General features: G+C 37.2%; 1 protein-coding gene across 7 annotated transcripts in view; it reads right to left on the bottom strand.

The window, feature by feature from the left end:
• Positions 1–1,454: 1,454 nt before the first annotated feature.
• Positions 1,455–19,981, bottom strand: part of LOC116257536 (uncharacterized) — a 47,040-nt gene continuing 28,513 nt past the window's right edge. For 5 of the 7 annotated variants that reach the window (XM_031634380.1, XM_031634384.1, XM_031634383.2 and 2 more), the window contains 15 exons: positions 16,310–16,503; positions 16,064–16,218; positions 15,633–15,917; positions 13,210–13,347; positions 11,208–11,462; positions 10,794–10,934; positions 10,398–10,706; positions 9,549–9,722; positions 7,782–8,796; positions 7,396–7,586; positions 6,966–7,070; positions 3,948–5,294; positions 2,579–3,562; positions 2,297–2,501; positions 1,455–1,888 (listed from right to left, as the gene is read on the bottom strand). In XM_031634380.1, coding sequence (XP_031490240.1) covers positions 1,665–1,888; positions 2,297–2,501; positions 2,579–3,562; positions 3,948–5,294; positions 6,966–7,070; positions 7,396–7,586; positions 7,782–8,796; positions 9,549–9,722; positions 10,398–10,706; positions 10,794–10,934; positions 11,208–11,462; positions 13,210–13,347; positions 15,633–15,917; positions 16,064–16,218; positions 16,310–16,503 — 5,722 coding nt within the window. In that variant the 3' untranslated portion in view covers positions 1,455–1,664. Of the gene's footprint in view, positions 1,889–2,296; positions 2,502–2,578; positions 3,563–3,947; positions 5,295–6,965; positions 7,071–7,395; positions 7,587–7,781; positions 8,797–9,548; positions 9,723–10,397; positions 10,707–10,793; positions 10,935–11,207; positions 11,463–13,209; positions 13,348–15,632; positions 15,918–16,063; positions 16,219–16,309; positions 16,504–19,981 lie in introns of those variants that run through there. The other 2 variants (XM_031634385.2, XM_031634386.2) reach the window with 2 other exon arrangements.

Here is a 19,981-nt window from a genome sequence, read left to right as displayed (position 1 = left end):
ACAAGATTGCAGCCACAATAAAAAAAACAAAACAGATAGAAAAGATTAAGTAACATGAAAATTATGTTATATATATGTGCGTGTATGTGGGTGTGCGGGTGCACAAGGATGCTCTGCAAGAGAGGATCCAGTAAATTATTCGTGCAGTGGAAGAGAGGACTTCTCCTCTAATCCACGACCAACACTAAACTAATCTAGGGAAAATCAAAAGAGATGCAAAAGGAACCGTAAAAGGGAAAGGAAAGCGCAAATAACCATTAAGGGTTTCATTAAAACTCAAGAGTGATTACAAATGGGACTTAAAAACCTTTCATATAGCCTAAAGATGGATCCCTTGGATCTGGAAAACAAATAAAACTAAAAAATTCGGAACTGGATCTTCTATGCACTGTATTATAATAGCATAAATCTGCGCAATCACAAACACCAATACAAAGTTTTGTTGATTTGTAAGTTAATTGATGAATTTTAGACCTGGAAACGATCTGTCTATTTGGACATGCGTACAACCTACAAATTTGAGAAGGTTCAAATTGTTGGATTTCTGTTATTTTAAAATCTACTTTGTACATCAGCCAATACAAAGTAGGTGGAATTTGCAGCTTACGAATGACGGGAGATCGCACTCTGAACGCTTAAAACTCAGGGAAAAAAAAGTCCAAAAAGGTTATTTCAAAAATATAATTCTAGGGACTTCTTGAACCAAATTGCACCAGATGCTTCCTCTAACGTGCTTCATTTGCATGGTTTTTCAAGAGATGGTTGGATTGTAACTGCTTGAAACTTACAAATAATGTAAGAAAAGCGTTGATTTCATCAATAGTTTGGTTTATCTTCTCTTTTGGGGCCCAAGAAACTGCACCGAGGTAGCAAAAGCTTGAGACTAGTACTTTGTCACACGACTGGTGGCATAAAACTCTGAGACTACCACCCCTAATCTCAAAGTCTATGACTACTTATGCTTAAGCAAAAAGGGTTGATGTGCAAGGAAGTTGAACGAATCACTAGCCTTCTGCCAGCCACATCAAACCTCTTTTTTCCAAAGTTGGGCTTGTTCCAAACCCTCCCCCTCCCTGAGAAGTCGTTGCACGACAAGGCGATGCAAGATTTGGTCCTACCACTTAAGACCTCGGCTTTCTCCGTAGAACCATCCACCAAGTTAACCTTTTTACTCCACAGACTAATTCCAAAGTGGGGAAAATGTTTGATTTCATCCCTTGCAGCTACTTAAAGCATTATTTGGGTTGGCTATGACTCAATGTGGTTTCTTAAACAGACAACCACCACTCAGGGGACAACATATGCATGCACACAAAAGAACAAGAACAAGCTTGTATATGTGTCCATGCGAAAACCGCAAATTCTCAACGTAAGAAAAAGAACGAGTCCCCCATTAGTTGATTCTTGAAATTCTACAGATCAAACCTACAATGGCTGCACCAACATCTACTCCAGGGATCAAAATTGCACTATATATCATTAACAAATTACATTTGAATATTGTACACTATATACAGAGCCTTCATCCTCTCAGTGCAGCAGCCTGTCCACCCCACAGAGCCCACTAATCCTTCAATGGCACGAGACCAACCATGCAAAGACCAAAACGCTAGGTATCTCCAGCAGTCGGCCTTTATTTGGACATGAAATTAGTTAATGAAAAATTAATCATCGTCAGACAAGTATACAAGAGCAGCAGGATTTGCAGACGATGGCTGGGATGGCACTGGCGTTACAGGTCTGAGATTCAGGCTTGTGAATGGCACCTGGAGTTCTCCAACACTTGAAGGGGGCACGACGGAAGATCCAGTACGGTCACCAGATATTGGGTCAATGTGATGAGCTGCAGAACCATGTGGACTGTTTCCATATTGCTGGAATGGTGCCCCTACAGCAAAGAAACATAAGAGTTTCAAGAATAAAGTCCACAAAGCATGTAAATTGCTAACTAAGATGATTGTATTAGTAACGTGAAGTGTCACAACCAACTGCTTGGAACAACATAAGCACTGGAACTACATAAGCACAGAGGATGCATGACTTTTGCAGCTCATATAACAAATGGATGCTCATTTGAGAAAGTTCACAAACAAACTAAGATAAACAGAAGCAAAATGAACATAGAATGCCTATGATTATGGCATACAAGTTCACTCATGCTTTTCACAAAAAAAAAAAAAACTAAGTTCACTCAATGCTTTTCACAAAAAAAAAGAAGCTGAAATAATTAGACTATAGAAATGCCAAAGTAAACAACAAAATGATGCATGAAACAACATTAGGCCTTCATAATTACCTGGCTGCACAACCAACTGTGGTGCTCTAGGATCAAGAAACTTGAAGGCTACTGCAAGAGAGCGGTTAAGCATGACCTTCATCATGTTATCATCCAATGTCTTTTTAGTCAGTGAGTATCTCGACTCTGCATCTTGGAACAGCTTCGCATACTTCTGTTTTACTTCCTCAATTTCTTTATCACGTTCTGCAGCAAGACGTACTTTCTAATTGAAAAAAAAAAGTAAAGTCAGAAGATAAACCAAAAAAGTGAAACAAAAGAACTTAGGTTTATGTCACAAACCACATCTTCATACAACTTCTTGGTTTGCTCCTCTTCATTGTACATGCTGACTATCTCGTGGTAGAGCGGGTCAGGATAATTCATGACAGGGGCATGAGAAATTGGATTAGCAGTCCGAAGGGTTTGCTCACCGGACTCCGAACCTATAGTTCTCCCCCTAGTATTTGCTGAAGCAATTGATTGGCTACCCACAGGGGGCAGCAGCTGTATAGCAGGCAAAAAGACAGAGGGGCAGTCAGCAACGCGCTCAACTGATGAGTGGGAATCATCATGTGGCTGTTGGAGAGAAACTCCCACATGAGGAAGAGAATCCGACATGGCCACTGCATGCCCATTTTCTCTTGCTGATTCTGCAGATGCGGACCTCTCATCAGGATTTGCAGAAGAAACCTGAAACTGCTCACCTGAATGGAAGGTACCAAGTGGTTGCTGTACTGGACCCCTAGCATGACAAGGAGACTCCAAAACAAGACCATGATCATGTTCTCTCACTGTTTCTGCACATGCAAGTCCTTGACTAGAATCCATACAGGATGTTGGCTCAACAACATGCCTAGCCGATGAAGGCAAAGCATCAAGTGGCTGCAGTACTGGAGCACTAGCCTCTCGAAAAGGCTCCAATCCAGTGATTCCATGATCAAATTCCCTCACTATCTCTACAGCAGCAGATTTTCCATCAGAACTGGCAGAGCATGTCTGACCAACCTGCCTAGCTGATGAAGGAAAAGCATTCAGTGACAGCGGTGAAACTCTATCCTGAGAAAGTGAACCCAATCCAGTATCTCCTTCCATTTCTGCAGATGTAGGACTTTCAAGATCCATTGTGGAAACATGAACCTGCACAGCAGATGAAGAAGCGGCATCAAGTGGTTGCTGTACTGAAACTCTGGCCTGAGGAAGAATATCCTGTTCAACAACTTCATTGTCATCATCACTTTTTGTTCCGGCAGGTGCAGACCTTTCACCAGGATCCACAGAAGACACCTGAATATGCAATTCAGCAATAGTAAGGATCAGCATTTGAAGCAAGAACCCATACTAAACATGTTTGACTAGAACAACAATGGGACTGAGACAGGGTCAGATCAAAGCGACATTTCTTAGAAGGCCTAAAAGGTTTCATAATAGACCTTACCAACTTTGATTAAAGATGAATAAGTATGTTAAGTCAGGGGGCTTAAATAGTTTAAACTAACACAAAAGCATTCAGGTATACATCCTAGTGAGACTTACTATGAAAATGAAATGCATGTTAAGTGGCTCAAAATAAATAATGATATAGTGCATACAGAGAACCACAAGCAAAACAACTTACAGAATTTAGGATGTGAAAAAGACTCAATATGCATATACGTAGTACGAAACTCACCTGCTTATGTCCAAGCTCTGCTCTCAACCTGCCAGACATTTGAGAAGTTGAACCATTTTTCTGCTGTAATAAACCAGCTGCTGTTCCATTCTGATCTTCAATTCCGGAAGGAATCCCTGTTTCATTTTTTCCATGAACACTCTTTGGCTCTGACTCCATTGGAGTGACATGATTGGCCTTTGTGAGTATATTAGACTTCATGGGCCTCATGACAGCATCTGCTTGGTTGTCCTGCTTGGTTGATTCAAGCGCATCTGCAGACCCAATGATGGATGTATTTTTAACTGCTTCTGAACCTATCATCGTGTTTTGCCCCTTCAAATTAGCCTGAGAATCAGTAGTCAACATTGAAAGAGTATCTGGCAAAGTTACAGAAATACCAGAAGCCCCACCCGCAGCCACTGGTAACCCAGATGATATTGCTGGAGTATTGTCTGGTCCATTCGGCAATGATTCAGATGTAACATCTTCATTGGCATTACCATTCCGAGACATATTTGCAGTGATTTCATTAGCTAAATTTTGACTTTCAGTTTCCAAATCCTCTTCCCTGAATTGGATATTTGGCAGTGGAAGTAAGAGATATGGATCTGCAGACCGTCCAGCCTTAGCTTGCTCCACCCAGTGTGAATACGCTTTAACCTCCCTATCCCTTAGCTCCCGCTGTCTGTTTGTAAGGATTTTCTGGTACAACTGCATTCTATCTCTGTGACTATTCCTTTTATCCACAGAATCCTGAAGTAGAATCTTCAGCTTTTCTGCTCTGATGGACAAGTCACGCTCCTTGAGAATGTGAAAACGACTTGCTGCATATTCGTTTGACAACTTATTTGCTTTCATTTCCTTGAAATTCAGAAATTCGATATACTCTTCTTTCTGTTTATCAATAACATATTTCATCCTTTTCTTCTTGAAGGCCTTGAGCTTATTGATTAGGCTTGTAGTTTCAGAAGTACCTTTTTCCTGCTCAGTCCCTTCCTCAAGGAATGCATTTGTATGGTTAATACCCAGACCAACTTGTACACCTTTTGGACACTCCCCTTGCAGCAGGGCATCTACGTTCTCAATGCACTGCTTACCTTCTAAATCAGATATTGTGTTCCCTGCCAATTCCAGCTGCCTTTCATGAGGCACACTGTCAGGGATGTTTACATGATTATCTTTGCTACTCTCGCCAACTACTTTGCCCAATATCTCAATTTTTAGATATCGACGAAAAGGTCGTAGCTTTTTATAGACAGACTTGACCTCTGCTTTTTCACACTTGAATTGCAACTGCTGTTTCGCAAGCAGAACAGATGCTTCATGATCAACATCAGATTTTAGAATGGAAGCAGCTGTCCAGCACTACAAAGCAACACAAGCAAATAAACTTCAGCTACACAAGATTATTCTCAAAAAGACCTTAACACATAATTAAAACTGCGATAAATCAGCATAGAAAAATTCTATTGAAATGAGAGTTCCACTTCTATCCAAAGGCATCAGCCAAACCAAGGCATCTTGCCCTCCAAATTTTCATTTCTTTTCAACTCTTGGCTACATTTGAAGTGTGAGAGAAAAGAGAAATCAAGGCAGAAATCAGTGTTTTTAACTCAGAAAACATCAGTCCCTCACCGACATGATGAAGGGCAAATATGGGTTATATTCTCTTTCAATTTTCCATTTTCTAAATCAATTTAAAAAAATGTAATCATTTTTAAATTCAAGAAAATGAAAATAGGGCGACACAAGCCGATATGCATCAATACACCATTGACCAGTGCTCAACCCAATTTGGTGTCGGTACCAATATTTACAAACAATATTGATAAAAATGATCATTAGAAGACAACCATGAGAATCCATTCTTATCCCAAGAAATTTTTGTGCTTCTTCTCTTTCCAGGGATATATGTTTGCTTTTTATCTCATACACGTGCATGTGGAACGTAAGTCACATGGGTAAGAGCACGGTTTGGGTATAGAGATATGGATACAAACACGACAACTGTAGAAAATATGGTAATAACTCAAAAAATCAAAATGAAAGAAACATTTAAATAAACAAGTGATATAAATAAGAACATTATATGTTAATGAACAATAACTCTAAAAACATAATGAAAACTGAGTTGGAAAAAATTAAATCAGATAAAAGTAAGCAGTTTGGCAAGTGTGTCCAAGACTCCAAGTACCATGTTACGTAGGGGAACGGTGACATGGTACATAGACCATACTGAAGTACCCATGTGACTTAGCAGAACACACAAACCTCCCTTCCATACCAACCCACCCCACCCCCTCCCCCCCTCCCACACACACACACACAAAGAAAAATCTTGCTCTTCTTCTGAATCATAAAGGCTAGTTATAGTTCCCAACAATTATGATCGTGAAAATGACTTGTTGCCTCAAAGCTTTCTTGTTCTTCCAATGCTTGAGTTTTCATATTACCAGATGTCTCAAAATATGATATATTTATTCCTAGTAAATAATTATTTCACATGACCATATGGAACATTAGATTTTGGGAAAACCAGTATAAAATTAACTCACATGGGTACATGTACGGAAATATGGATACAGACATAACAACCTTAGAAAATATGGATGCAAGGATACAACAGGATATATATATATATATATATATATATGTGTGTGTGTGTGTGTGTGAGAGAGAGAGAGAGAGTGTGTGCAAAATAATACAAAAAAAAAATGAAAATGAAAGCAACATTTAAATAAACAAGTGATATAAATAAAAATATTACATGTTAGTGAACAATAACTAATGGAAAAAGTTAAATAAAATAAAGCATTTGGCTCAGTTTTGATCTAAGAAGTACCCAAATGTGTCTAGGTACCCCCTTTGGGTATGGGTACACGGACCGTACTGAAGTACCCCATGTGACTTACGTCTAAGATAAAGTTTATAAGCAATTCAAATGCAAGACGATAGCTGTCATAACCATTGTGGCATGCAAAAACTAAAAAAACAAACAATAATACTGCAAGAAGGTTGTACAAGTCAAAAACTAACCAAGGACATCAGGAAAGCGTGCAATATACTTTCGGATTCCTTTGGGACTTGATGATTTTTCATTACATATTCAAGAGAAAGTACGGCAACTTCCACGACCTTTTTCTGCAAAGACAAGTACCTGTGAGAATGCAATCACAAGATGGCACCATGAATTTTTTTTACGAGATATCCCTTAAAAAAGGAAATCATAAAGCAATTAAAAGCATCAGAACATACTTTTGATCAAGGGAAAAGAGCTTGCATCACCTGCCCATTCTTTACTTTTAAAAATGACTAAATGCTTGTTATGTTTGTAACCATAAAATGTTAATCATGTCTGGCAATGAATCTCAGAAAATAAAGGAATTCCAAACACACCACATAGATGTAGATGTTGAAAAAGCGAAAGAGAAAGTGGGTCAAACTGGATAGAGTGAGGACACTAAACTGGAAGTTGCAAAGCTTTGCAAAGTGTTAATAGCTCCGGCCTCAACAACTCATGAAGGCTTTGTTGAGTACTGCATGCATCTCTTCCATCCTCCGCCTCAACCACATCAATACTTGAGGTCTCCAGTACATGATCCTTATTATGGATAACAGGAGGAGATCCTGTTTCCAAATGGGTTGTAAACTCTCCACCTACAGAACAGGCAACACAAGTAGGTCCATCACAAATAACCAAAGTCAGGATGCATATTCACCTACAGGAGTGGATTGAAAATAGACCTCCTACAGCAATAAGCAAGTGAAAAATCCATCACATAGCCACATTATTGCAAAATAACATAATGAAATAAAATTATTTGATTATATCTAGGACAGGCAAAATCACACCTGCTTCTTTCATGCTGCAGGAATTTTTGCATGATGTAGAAGCTGAACCATCAGAAACACTTTTATGCAAATCCATAGTCACTATTTTTGCTCCTTCATTCATACCAGATATGTCCTCTGTCTGCAGCCCAGGTGAAGCGGAAGTGGGATTGTTGCTGTCAACAGCTTTCTTCTTCTTTGTTATGTGATCTTCATTTTCAGCTAACATTGTTGATGACTGTATAGAATGATGAACCTTTCTTCGTGACCTCTGAACTAACCCAGTTAAAGACCTTAAGCCAACCCTTCCCTCAAGTAACTTTTTCCAATAAATATGTGGTTGATCATCATGACTAAAACATGGCCGTGATTCACCAGCTAATAAGGTTGACTTGGAAGAGAGGAAAACATTCTGCTTCATTTTTGAAATGGAAGAATTTTTAGGCTGGTAGTTTATATTAGTTACAGGAGGCAACAGAGACACTATTTCCTGGAAAGATTCTTCTAACAGCTTTTCATTGTCAGGAAACATTGAACCTGAGTGCTGAACTTTTGGATCATGAAGTTCATCAAACTTTTTAAATAGATAAGAAGTGCCCCACATCAGCAGCATATGATGAAAATTAGGACTTAGATTGACCAGCTTATTATCAAGAACCATATCTTGTGCATAAAATCTCAGAATTTTCTCTTCCAATGTGTAGGGAATATACAGGCGGAATACTGATAAGTGTTCAATCTGGAAGTCAATATTTGTTTTCTGCAAGGCTTTCAGATCATTAGAAGGATTCCAATCACTACCAAATATTATGACAGCATCAACTGATGAAAGTTTAATGCTTTGAGAACAAGCACGGTTCTCCAATAAGAACACAAACCGTCCCTTCTCCTTGTCATTAAACATATTAAGAGCCAACAGCTTCTTGGATACAGCTAACCCACTATCAATTCGTTCATATGAATCTGCCCCATATCTTTGACGCAGATAATCATCCAAAATATCACCAATGGAGTGTGGTGCAGAGCCGCCTATGAACTGCCATTGAAGCCCAACAAATGAAAACCAGACCAAAGTTCACATAAAGAACAACCTGAACATAACTAACAATAACGCATGAAAAGAATGTCAAAAGCTCAAACTTATCATCTTCATATATGGCCACTTCTGGTAGAGGTTCTAATATTTACACACATGTAATTGGGGAGACTGAAGAAGTACGCAGAAGAAGCAGCAGCTAACATAGACCAAAATTTTGACATAATCACTCTTAAGAGTAGGAACAGTATAGTTATCAATGCTGCCATAGTATCCATAACAATAAAAACAGACAAGGATAGGGCCCTCCTGGAGAAAGGCCACACAGTTCACATAGGACATGCACAAGCTTAAGCGAAGCAGCAAAATGAAGTATTAGAACTACTTGCAGAAAAGCAAAATGAAGTATTAGCACTACTTGCTGAGAACAGAATGCATTGCCTAGAACATTAAGTAGCACACAACTTTGATTGTAATGATGACAAAAACAAGAAACCTTACGACAAAAGAAGAGCTATCTGATGAATCAAACATATCAAAGACCAGTTTTCCCTTTCCATGCTGAAATTTTGTGTTTTTACTTTTTAGCCTTTAATTGGTGAAAGTGAACCTACGCCTGTGGAAATAAGTTTCAAAACCCTAAACAAAGCAAATGAAGCTCTCAAGGGAGAGAGACTACACTACAATTTTGAACACCACAGTAGCAAATTGAGTCAACATGAAACAAAGTGAACCACAAAGAAGTCACCTGCCTGGAAAAGAATCAGCGCTCTTAAGCCTCTGCTCTTAATCTCAGAAAGAATTTTGTCAAGAAGCAGCAACTTGCCACTAGCTCTGACTCCAATATCTAAAATTTCACTTAGTGGAAGCCCTTTTGTAAGTGAACTCTGTAAAGACTCATCCACAAGGTAGGGATGATCACAACACTGCAAATAAAGTTTCTAGATTCAATTAGAAGCGTAAACAGAAATATCAACTTCAAAAATACAGTAACAATCTTACAAAAGAAAAGTGAAACGAAAAAAGAGAATTTATTGCAATATTTTGAAAACGTAGGCAATTTTTAGTTCTCGTGAAAATATCATAATAGGTATCATGTCATTTTCCTGATTTTCGAACATTTTTTCAATATATTCTGTTTATTTTAACTTTTTAATAATTATTTGAACTTTATATTAATTATTTTTCAGGAAAATTTGTAGAAAAACTACTTCTTTATTAGCTTTTATATCTTTTTCAAAGTTTCCAAATTCCTGAGATTTTCTCATGAAGGAAAAACAAAATCCAACTAACACCCGATAAAAACTTGCCAATAAAATCCAAGAAGGCAAGACCTATACTTGTGAGCATCTATCAGAGGGGCAGACTTGATCATAAAGACCAAAACTTGCAGTAAAAATGCTAAGAAGCATAAATACCAAACAAAATATCATGGAAGCTATGGCTCTCTATTTGCACTATCACCATTAACTATTAAGGCGGTAAACTTCATCTTATTCTGTGCTATTAAATTTTCTTTCTTGGTGAGGTTCATTGGTGGGCAAGTTTTGAGGTACCAGGGAGATTTCTAACAGAAGATCATTTCAGTTAATGCTAGTCACCTTCTTCAAAGAAAGAAGAATGTTCGAGAGAGGATTAAGAGGATCATTCTTCTGATAAAGAGATCTGGAATTTGAAACCAAGATAGAACAATATTGCTCCAGCTGGGCATTGGAAAGGGAAACAGGAGTCCAGTGTTCCACAAATTTTGAGGAGTCTGGCTTGTGCTCATAAATGACATGATTAGAAAGTCTTTGCTTCAACACAGAAAGTTCCTCTCTGTCTTCATCATCTTTCTTGGAATTGATGCCACTGCAATCGTCCTTAGGATCAAGGAGTGAAAAGATATTCAGGTACTCCAATATGCTGTCCTGGATATGCCCCATCAATATATAAGATGACAAGAAAAGTAACCTGTTATAAGATCATGAGGAGAAACGTCACGAGAATAAAGTTACCTTGATTTGCCCATTGAAAAGAAGAAGGCGGAAATCAGTATTCAGTCGCCTAATTTTCTCAAAATGCTTGGACATCTTTGAAGTATGGCATTGATCAATGATTATAGATTCCCATCCAATGCATTCTAAAAATTCCATATCCTGCATGGTCATAGGCATCTCTGAGTACATAAATAACAACTTCTAATGTAACCAAAAACATCACACAGATACCCCCAAATGAGATGGTACCTTACTTCTTCACTTATATTCTTCAATGTAGATCATTCATCAATAATAAAAAGCAATAAATTATTGAAGAGAAAAATCATCAATGCTGTCTATATCCAAAGTGAATAACTTGCACTACAAAAAACACACTCTAATAAACTTGGCACATAGTAATTTTGTACTCAAATTTCTTCAGTAGCCTACCTCAGCAATGGCATCAGGAGTTGACAGAAGAACTTGAAACATGATGCAACCACTTTCCTCATAAAACTCAAGCCCTCTGATCATTTCCCTGACATGCCTGCTACCATTGTAAACTACAAGATCTATGTGAGGATCAACATGAATAATCTCCGATTCCCAAGCAGAAAATGCAGACGATGGGGATAAAATGAGAAAAGGACGAGATACACTGGAAACTAACAGCGAGATGAACAAGGTAGCCTTTGCTATTCGTTCCTGAAAACAAAAGTCATGAGCTTTGTAAATTGAGCTGTAAAGACAATGTTCATAAAACTAGCAGGCATAGTATGACCAATCCACAACCCAAAGTATAGCATGTTCCCCACATTTCAGTGGTAAAAAGGACATGTGACTAAATTAAGAAGATGAGATGTCATGGATACTTTCTATAAGCAAATTTTCACAAGGCAAGAAAATGAAAGTTGAAGACATTTAAACAATAAAGGCAAGCACATCCTAGCACTTGAGACAGCAACAACTTTAAGTCTTTAACCATACCTGTACCATAATATCATATGAATACTTCACAGAACCAATAAAAATAGAGAAGGCATGATGGAAAGAATACATGTACAAATACATAACTATCACACGGAAACATGGATCCCACGATTCTTTCAAATTTCCATCACAGACAAATGTACAACTGCCAATATGCCACAAAACTTTTTCAAAATAGTGATGATGAATCCTCTGAATATCAACAGCCATATAAATGTCATCCTGGAGGACTTAACATGCCCAAAAGCTGTTGAAATTTGCACATATTCCAGGGCACCAAAAATTTAACAGATCATGTCGTGTATGGGCATTATACGGCGAGGAATTTCTCGGGTATAATACAGTGAGGAATTTCTCGGATATAATACAGCAAAGTTGCATATCTTGGACCCGAGAAAATTTTGGCAAATTTTTAAAAACTTTAAAAACATTTAATAAATCTTGAAAATTATAAAAATAAAAAATCGTAAAAAATACAAAAAAAGGCGAAGAAAACGTGTACACGTATAATAGGCGTTTTTTTTCACGCTCTTTATTTTCTGGCATTTTTTAAAAAAAATGCGTTTTTTTTTTTAATTTTATATGGCTGACTGTTTTGCCCCATATCATACACTGTTTTTTCAAATAAGACGTGTTTTCTGTGACAATGTAACAGATTCAACACTTTGGTACCGCACAAGCTTGATTAGCACCATCCACCAGAGGACTAAAAAGTGCCACAGTTTTCAGATACTACTGGAAGTGCCTTTAACAGGTGGAAAGCTAGTAGTCAAGAGTACCTAAACGGTCACAGCAAGTAATCTAATCAGACAAAATTACCAAAGTACATCCACATTATGTTTCTGTCCTTATGTTGAATGTGGGGTTCTCAAGCCCCTTATTTTTCATCTTTCAATTTTTGCAGACTTCAGTAATTCAGTGACTCATGCTCCATCATCCCCTCATCCAAGACTCTTCATTTCCAGCAAGCGCATATTATCTCTTCTACTTAAATTGCATCACGGATAACTCAGATACAGTCATCGTCCAATGCATAATTAGACAATCATTTATAAATGCACTTCTGATCCAGATATTAAAAATTCTTCATATCAAATTCAAATGCCTTGATTCATGTCTAACTTATCAGTGTTCATTTTAGGGCATGCTAAAGATGAATCTTGCAAGACTAAACACAGTCCACATGAATGAAGCTTTAGTTGAATACATATTAAACAGCAGTGGATGACATATGCTTTCATCTCATATACATAAATAACGTCAATCAATACTGTAACTTCTCTGTGTATAGGTAGGTATACATACCACTTCATCAACAAGTTCTTCACAAAACAAAGTAAAGGTTAATGGGAATCACCATAATCAGCAACAACAAAAAGAACTAACAGAAAGCTAACTAAAATCTAAATGCATGGCACATAAGGATAAATATTTAAACATCTCGTCAATGAAGATAATGTACCTGATCATCAATTATTATAGCATTATGATGACAATGCCAATATTCATAAAGCTTATTAATGAATCCCAACCCCTGCGTAGGCAGATGCTCACGAGACAAACTTTGCATCTTAATATGCATATCTGTCTCTGAGTGAACCTGCACAAAATCCACAATTCATGAAGTGACTGAGAGCACAGTGCACATAAAAAGGGAGTGAAAATAAAACTCCAGAAAGAAAGAAAAAAATAGATGAAAATACAGCGACACATGTATCATTGCCAGTTGCTTGCAACAAGGAAATTTATCAGTACAGGCCCACCAAAACCTGCTTAACAACCACCCAATAGTTTATATGATGCACAAAATACATAAGCAAACATAGAGACTGTTCTAGGCAAAAAAAAAAATCTCAAACAGCAAAAGAGATCCCATCAAAACCTGACCCATTAGTTTATATGATGCACAAAATACATAACCAAACCTAGAGACTGTTCTAGGCAGAAAAAAATCTCAAATAGCAAAAGAGATGGAAGAAGTATGCCATAAGGATTTGGGTAATCAAAAACTGAAAATCACAGCATCCTAGACTTAGAGAATATGTTCGAAGTGATCTTGAAACATATTATAACAGCTTTGATTTCATCTTGGAAGGCAATTAGCATCACAGTCACCAATGTTGGTGACACTATGAAAATACAGGCATTTATAGTCAGAAAAGGTATGAATGACATAATGGGGAAAATATGGTCATCATTTTCAAAATATCAGCATTCAGAGACAAAATTCAAAGTGATGGAACAATTTGATGAGTGCTTTGAGTGATTTTTTTAGATCACTTACAAAACAGAGAAGAAGGGTGAGGCAATGCCTCCCTCCAGTTCATGGCTCCAGCTGTGTGGCATTGCAAGGCTTTTGGCATATTGCCAATAAGTCTTATCTACCAAAGGATCAAAAGATAAAGCTATGTCACGTAGGTGCCAGGTGTAGATGCAGATGTTGCAATTTTCAAAAAAAAAAAAAGTGCAGGTGCAGCAATATATATATATATATATATATATGCACTATGTAGTTAATTAACTGTTTAATAGCCATATATATATATATATATATATATATATATATATATATATATGCACTATGTAGTTAATTAACTGTTTAATAGCCTTATTTATCTATATTTAGATTTACATCATTATAAATATTTGTATTTTTGTACTAGAGCTAGTTAGTCAAGTGTGCATCTAAAATGATCAGTTTTGTCATAGTTCAGCAGTGCTGTGTCAGTGTTTCACCAGCACCAACACGCAACACATATCAATATGGGAGCAGCAGCTCTTTAGAAGCACCGATATTACATAGGGACAAAGCACAAGGTCGCCTCTATGATTATTATATTTCACCAAACTGTATAACATTACATGCTAAAGCTTATGATCATCTTGTTTTAAGTATGAAACAGCATAGGTTGTTAGCTTTTACTATTCTTTGTGTGATATGTAGGCAAAAAAGCTTCTTATGTTGCTAATGCATGTCACATTTTTGTTAATTACGTAAATAGAGTGTTGTGCATATATATATATATATCTATATATATATATATATATATATATATATATATATATCAGAATACCACCCCCTCCCCTCCTGTGTATATACAGAGGCTGAGCTTCTCCTTAAACTATAAAATTTTGAGAACATTTCAAATTCCTTTACATAGTCAAAAGAGATCATAATTTTAAAGATATATTATAAGATGCATGTTATTTAGCAAATTTCTACAGGTTAATAAGAACTTCACAGTTTTCTTAATATACATTGCTTTAGAAAAAATCCTTTCATTAATTTTTTTATGAAGCATTTAACAAATATGGAAAAGTTGAACACCATAAACTAGAAAAGTGCATATTAATACCACAGTGTTAATCGTTGATGCCTGATGAGCACCACCTTGCACCTGATACCTATGCCAGATGAACCCATACAGTTTCCAAATAGTTACAGAGTTATTATGCCTAACCCTCAAACAGTATTATGCTGAGAAACTTTTGTGCACAGAGTAAACCCTCTGTATTCATCGTAGTAAATGATTACAAAATAATTTCAAACTCTTGGTCAGCACAAAAAACTTTTGAAATGATAACATACAGAAATATAGCTCAGGAGAATCATTAAAATTTGCAATAGGATCAACAGTTGAAACTTTTCAGATCCAAGTAGTCTAGAGTCTAGACTACGATGGCATTTCTGAGAAGAAAGAAATAAAGCAAAAATATGTGTGCACAGAGTAAACATGTATAGAGGCAAATTTTAAACAAGCATGGTGATCATTTTCAATTTTTCTAATGTTTTATGACCAATTGAAATATAAAAATAATCAGCAAGAAATGTCAAACACTAAAAAAGAATGTCTGAAGAGTAACAGAAGATAAAAACCCACCCACCATATTTGTTCTGGAGGGATCAGATGCTTTTTTTGCCTTCATACGGCGGGTTTCAAAATCTTTTACAAGAATCATGGCCTCGGACGATGTCAAAAATGACGCATTCTCCATCTCCCATGTAGAAAACTCATACCCAATCCCCTTCCACTTCACAAGCCACTCACCATTACAATACACCAATTTTGTGTTATTTCTGAAATACTCATCTGCCACTTTTGGAGGCATCAATAACCTTCTCTTGAGCAGGCGTTCTGGTCCAGTCCACTCAGATTTCCATTTCGAGGGCTAGAGGAGAAAGACAGTTATGAGCATCCATGAGCAAATATGATATTTTTACGATTACCAAATCTTAGATGGCGAAAGGCTTTAACATCTAACTATAACTCATAGATCACATGGAACGACTTTGGAACATAAAGCGGCACAAGAACCTTATTTTTTTGATATCTGCTATTGAATTTTGCCAGAATCTTCGGAGCATCAGCAAGAAGCTGTCTTTCTGAAATCCAGCGGTTGTGGACATGTGCCAAACCTCTATATTTGACCAAATACTCCTTCTCTACTTTGCTTTGAGTTGAGATTGAACCTGATTGAACAACCCAAAGACGATATTACTCAACATTCAATCCACTATGAAAGTGTAGAAAGCATTTAAAGGTGGAAACTGATTGTTTTACCTTCACCAAGTGAAATCTCATTGCCTCTAACAGCCCATATGGATTCCACTCCTTTGGAAACTGAATGGAGACCAAATTCAAGTTTCCTTTTCACACACCACAAACAATGCCAGGTTCCTGGTGGTGTATCTACCAAAGGAGGGTCAAGGCAAGAGAGATGATAAGCTCTATTACAACCCTTTCCATCACAGCACCTGGAAAACAGTAAGGAAGTAAGGAACATAATCGGAAAGTTCATAAGGACAGACACATGCAAGAAGAGAAAATTTGCAGGCTTGCAGCCAACATATAGGGCTACACAACGAGTCGAGCCAACTCGGACTCGACTCTAACTTGCGCGAAAAAGCTTGGCTCGAGCTCAACTCATTTATAAATGAGCCGAGTTCAAGCTTACACTTAAGCTCGAAACAATAAGCGAGTCCAGTTCGAGTTAGTCCTTTTCTCTGCAGAAGAAGAATGTCTTCACCGAGAGAAAATATTACAAGGCAAACAAGTTATACACAATTCAGGAGCATGTTCAACAGAACCACCTATCCTAAGAATCTCTAGACAACAGTCTATAGCTGACGATAGTTTAGATCCTACCTATTTGAAGTCTGTTGAAAATGAGGATGTAAGCATAGATAAAGTTGAGGAAGCAATGCCTAATAGTGGTACAAGAAGGCAAAGGGCAAGGACTTGTTCAGTTTGGAATGATTTTGAAGAAGTAACTGTGGGTGGTGTGAAAAATGTAGATGCAAGTATTGCAGAGCAACGTTTGTTATAAGTACAGGAAGGAGTACATCATCGATGAGAAGATATAAGTGTCATGTGTGTCCTGGTAATATGAGGCAAAATACTTTGAGTTTTGGCATTAGTGAAGTTTCAGGTCTTACAAAGGAATCAATGAGTAAGGGTATCAAACTTGTTCCAGAAAAATTAAGAGAGATATTAGTGAAGATGGTAGTTTGTCATGAGTATGCATTCAATATGGTTGACATTGCTAGTTTAGATTTTTACTGAAGCTTACATTTCCAAATTGGTTACCCATTTCAAGGACAATAGTAAAAAAAGATGTCACAAAATTATATGAAGTAGAAAAAAAATAAGTTGAATGAATATTTTAAAGGTGTTACATCCATTGCCTTGAAAACAGATATGTGGACATCTAAACAACAAATTGGGTACATTGCCATTACAACTCACTTCATAGATCATGCTTGGACACTTCAAAAGCATATAATTGGTTTTAACCAAGTTGAATCGCCTCATATTGGGAAGAATCTAGCAAATGTAATTGCTAAAAATCTTCAAGAATGGGAAATAAAAAAGATCATCTCCATTACAGTTGACAGTGCTTCTTCTAATGATGTTTTTGCAATAACATTGAAAGAAATTTTAGAGAAAAGTGGTGTAAATTGATACCAAGGCGATAAATCTTTTCATGTCAATTGTTATGCACATATTCTAAAACTGATGTTGCAAGATGGTTTGTCTGCTATTAGAGATTAACTTGGTAAGATTAGAGATACAGTCAAATATATAAAACGTTTCCCATCAAAACTTCACAACTTTCAAGTTATAGTAGATGAATTTGAAATTTGCGGTCAAAAGAAGTTGGTGCTAGATGTTGCAACTCGATAGAATTCTACTTATTTGACGTTGAAGGTTGCACTTATGTACAAGCATGTTTTTGATAGATATGGTATGGAAGACGATGGTTTTACTTGGTTTCTGGATGCAAATGAATGGGAGAAAGCACAAAAAATATGTACTTTTCTTGAAGCATTTTATAATGTTTATGCGCTTTTTTTAGGGTCCAAGTATCCTACAACAAACCTATTTTCCCTAGAAATTTGGGGAGTTCAAATTTCACTAACATACACTAAAATTTTTTACAGATCATCATAAACGCTTGATTCTCAGTTTTTTAATGAATCCACCAATTTGATTTCCTACAATTTAATTAGTAAGAAGTAAGAACATGTCTTAGTTTATACTTTATACTTTATAGTGTTTAAATATGCATGAAATGTTTAGTTTGATATGAGCAAATCATTATTGCTTTTCCATAACATGATTATGTATCGACATAGGACAAATATTCTGAAAGTATGGAAAGCAGAATTTCTAATTTATATAAAATACTAAATATAAAGAGGGTAACGTGTAACCTTCAACTTTCAGGTGTTACGAAAAACACATTTACACACCAAATACTAAATACTCATAACCTGGTCCTAAAGCATGCACAATGAATAATAGACACTGATGACAGCATAGATGTATGTAATAAGACATGTTTGTACAAATGTGTGTGTGTGTACCGACATACACACACACAGTCACACAGACATATTAATATAGATAGGTTGTATGGAACTAAGATAGTGCATCAGCTCAAAGCCTCAAACCACTTTTCAAAAAAAAAAAAAAAAAGCTGTAATCTAAAAAATTATTAAATATATATTTTCATTGTTCTTTGATATATTTACTCTTCAAGTTAAATGAAAAACGAGGGTGACTTATAGCAGATACTTTAGGCAATCCTTCCCTCTCCCTCCCCTTGTAGGCCCTTCATTTACCACATCCCCCAAGCAACCCCTCCCCCCAACCTTCTCATCCTATCATTTTTCATCCAGGAGGAATGAACGAGGGAGATGACTCTTCCTATTGGTCACATTTGTCTTTCAACTTCAAGCTAGGAAAAGTGAAGGCATTTAGCCAAATTGCCCATACTGCTAAATGTACCAAAGGTCTCAAACATGTCTATATTCTATAATGCACTTCAGTTCTATATATATATATATATATATATATATATATATAAAAGATTTTTTTTCTGTTTTTATTCTTTACTTTTTGCTTCCTGATCGTATTTAGTTTTATTTAAATTTTTTGTCCATAACCTGCAGCAGCATTAGAAGTTTGCTTTCATCCTTGTTGCTCCTCTAACTGTTCGACACCACAAGCTTAGTCAGAATTCTTATTTTACCTTTATATGTTGATGATATGATTGTTACTAGTGATAAAGAATGAATCACAGAAATCAACAGCCTTTTACAGCTAGATTTACAATGTTTGGTGTTAGCTATTTAACTTACTTTGTTGGAACTGAAGTTGCTTTTTTCACCAAAATGGTACAGTCTCTCAGTCAAAGTTTGCTACATATATTGTTGAATGATTAGACATCACAAATGAAAAGGATGTAGAGACACTTGATGTGACGCTCGTTGTTTGGCGGGACGGGTCGGGTCAGGGTCCAGACCCGGACCCGAGCCCCTCACTCGTGAGCGAGCCCGACCCCGACCGCGCCTCCCCTCCCCCGTCTTTCCTTCTTCTCCGCCTTTCCCCCTCTCCGTCTGCTACGACAGTAGCTTGGTGAAGCTCGAGGGCGGTGGGTGGAGCAGCGGCGAAGGTGACTGAAGGGGGCAGCGGCAGCGACGGCGACGGAGGTGGCAGCGGCGGCAGCTTGGTAAAACTCTCTCTCTCTCGTTCTTTGTTTCCCTTCTCCACCACTCTCATGTTCCTTTGCCCTCCCTATCGAATGCTCTCTCTTCCTCTCTCTCGCCCCTCTCTTTTCCCCCCCTTTCCGATAGCCCTCTCCCACACGGTCCCTCTCCTTACTCTCCCACCGACTCTCTCTTCTCTCTCGTCCTCTCCCCTCACTGCCCTTCTTCCCTTTTTCTGTCT

This window comes from Nymphaea colorata, chromosome 7, assembly GCF_008831285.2.
Source record: "Nymphaea colorata isolate Beijing-Zhang1983 chromosome 7, ASM883128v2, whole genome shotgun sequence".
NCBI classification, from domain to species: domain Eukaryota; kingdom Viridiplantae; phylum Streptophyta; class Magnoliopsida; order Nymphaeales; family Nymphaeaceae; genus Nymphaea; species Nymphaea colorata.
Note: the sequence above shows the minus strand (reverse complement) of the source record. Positions and strands in the feature narration are given on the sequence as shown.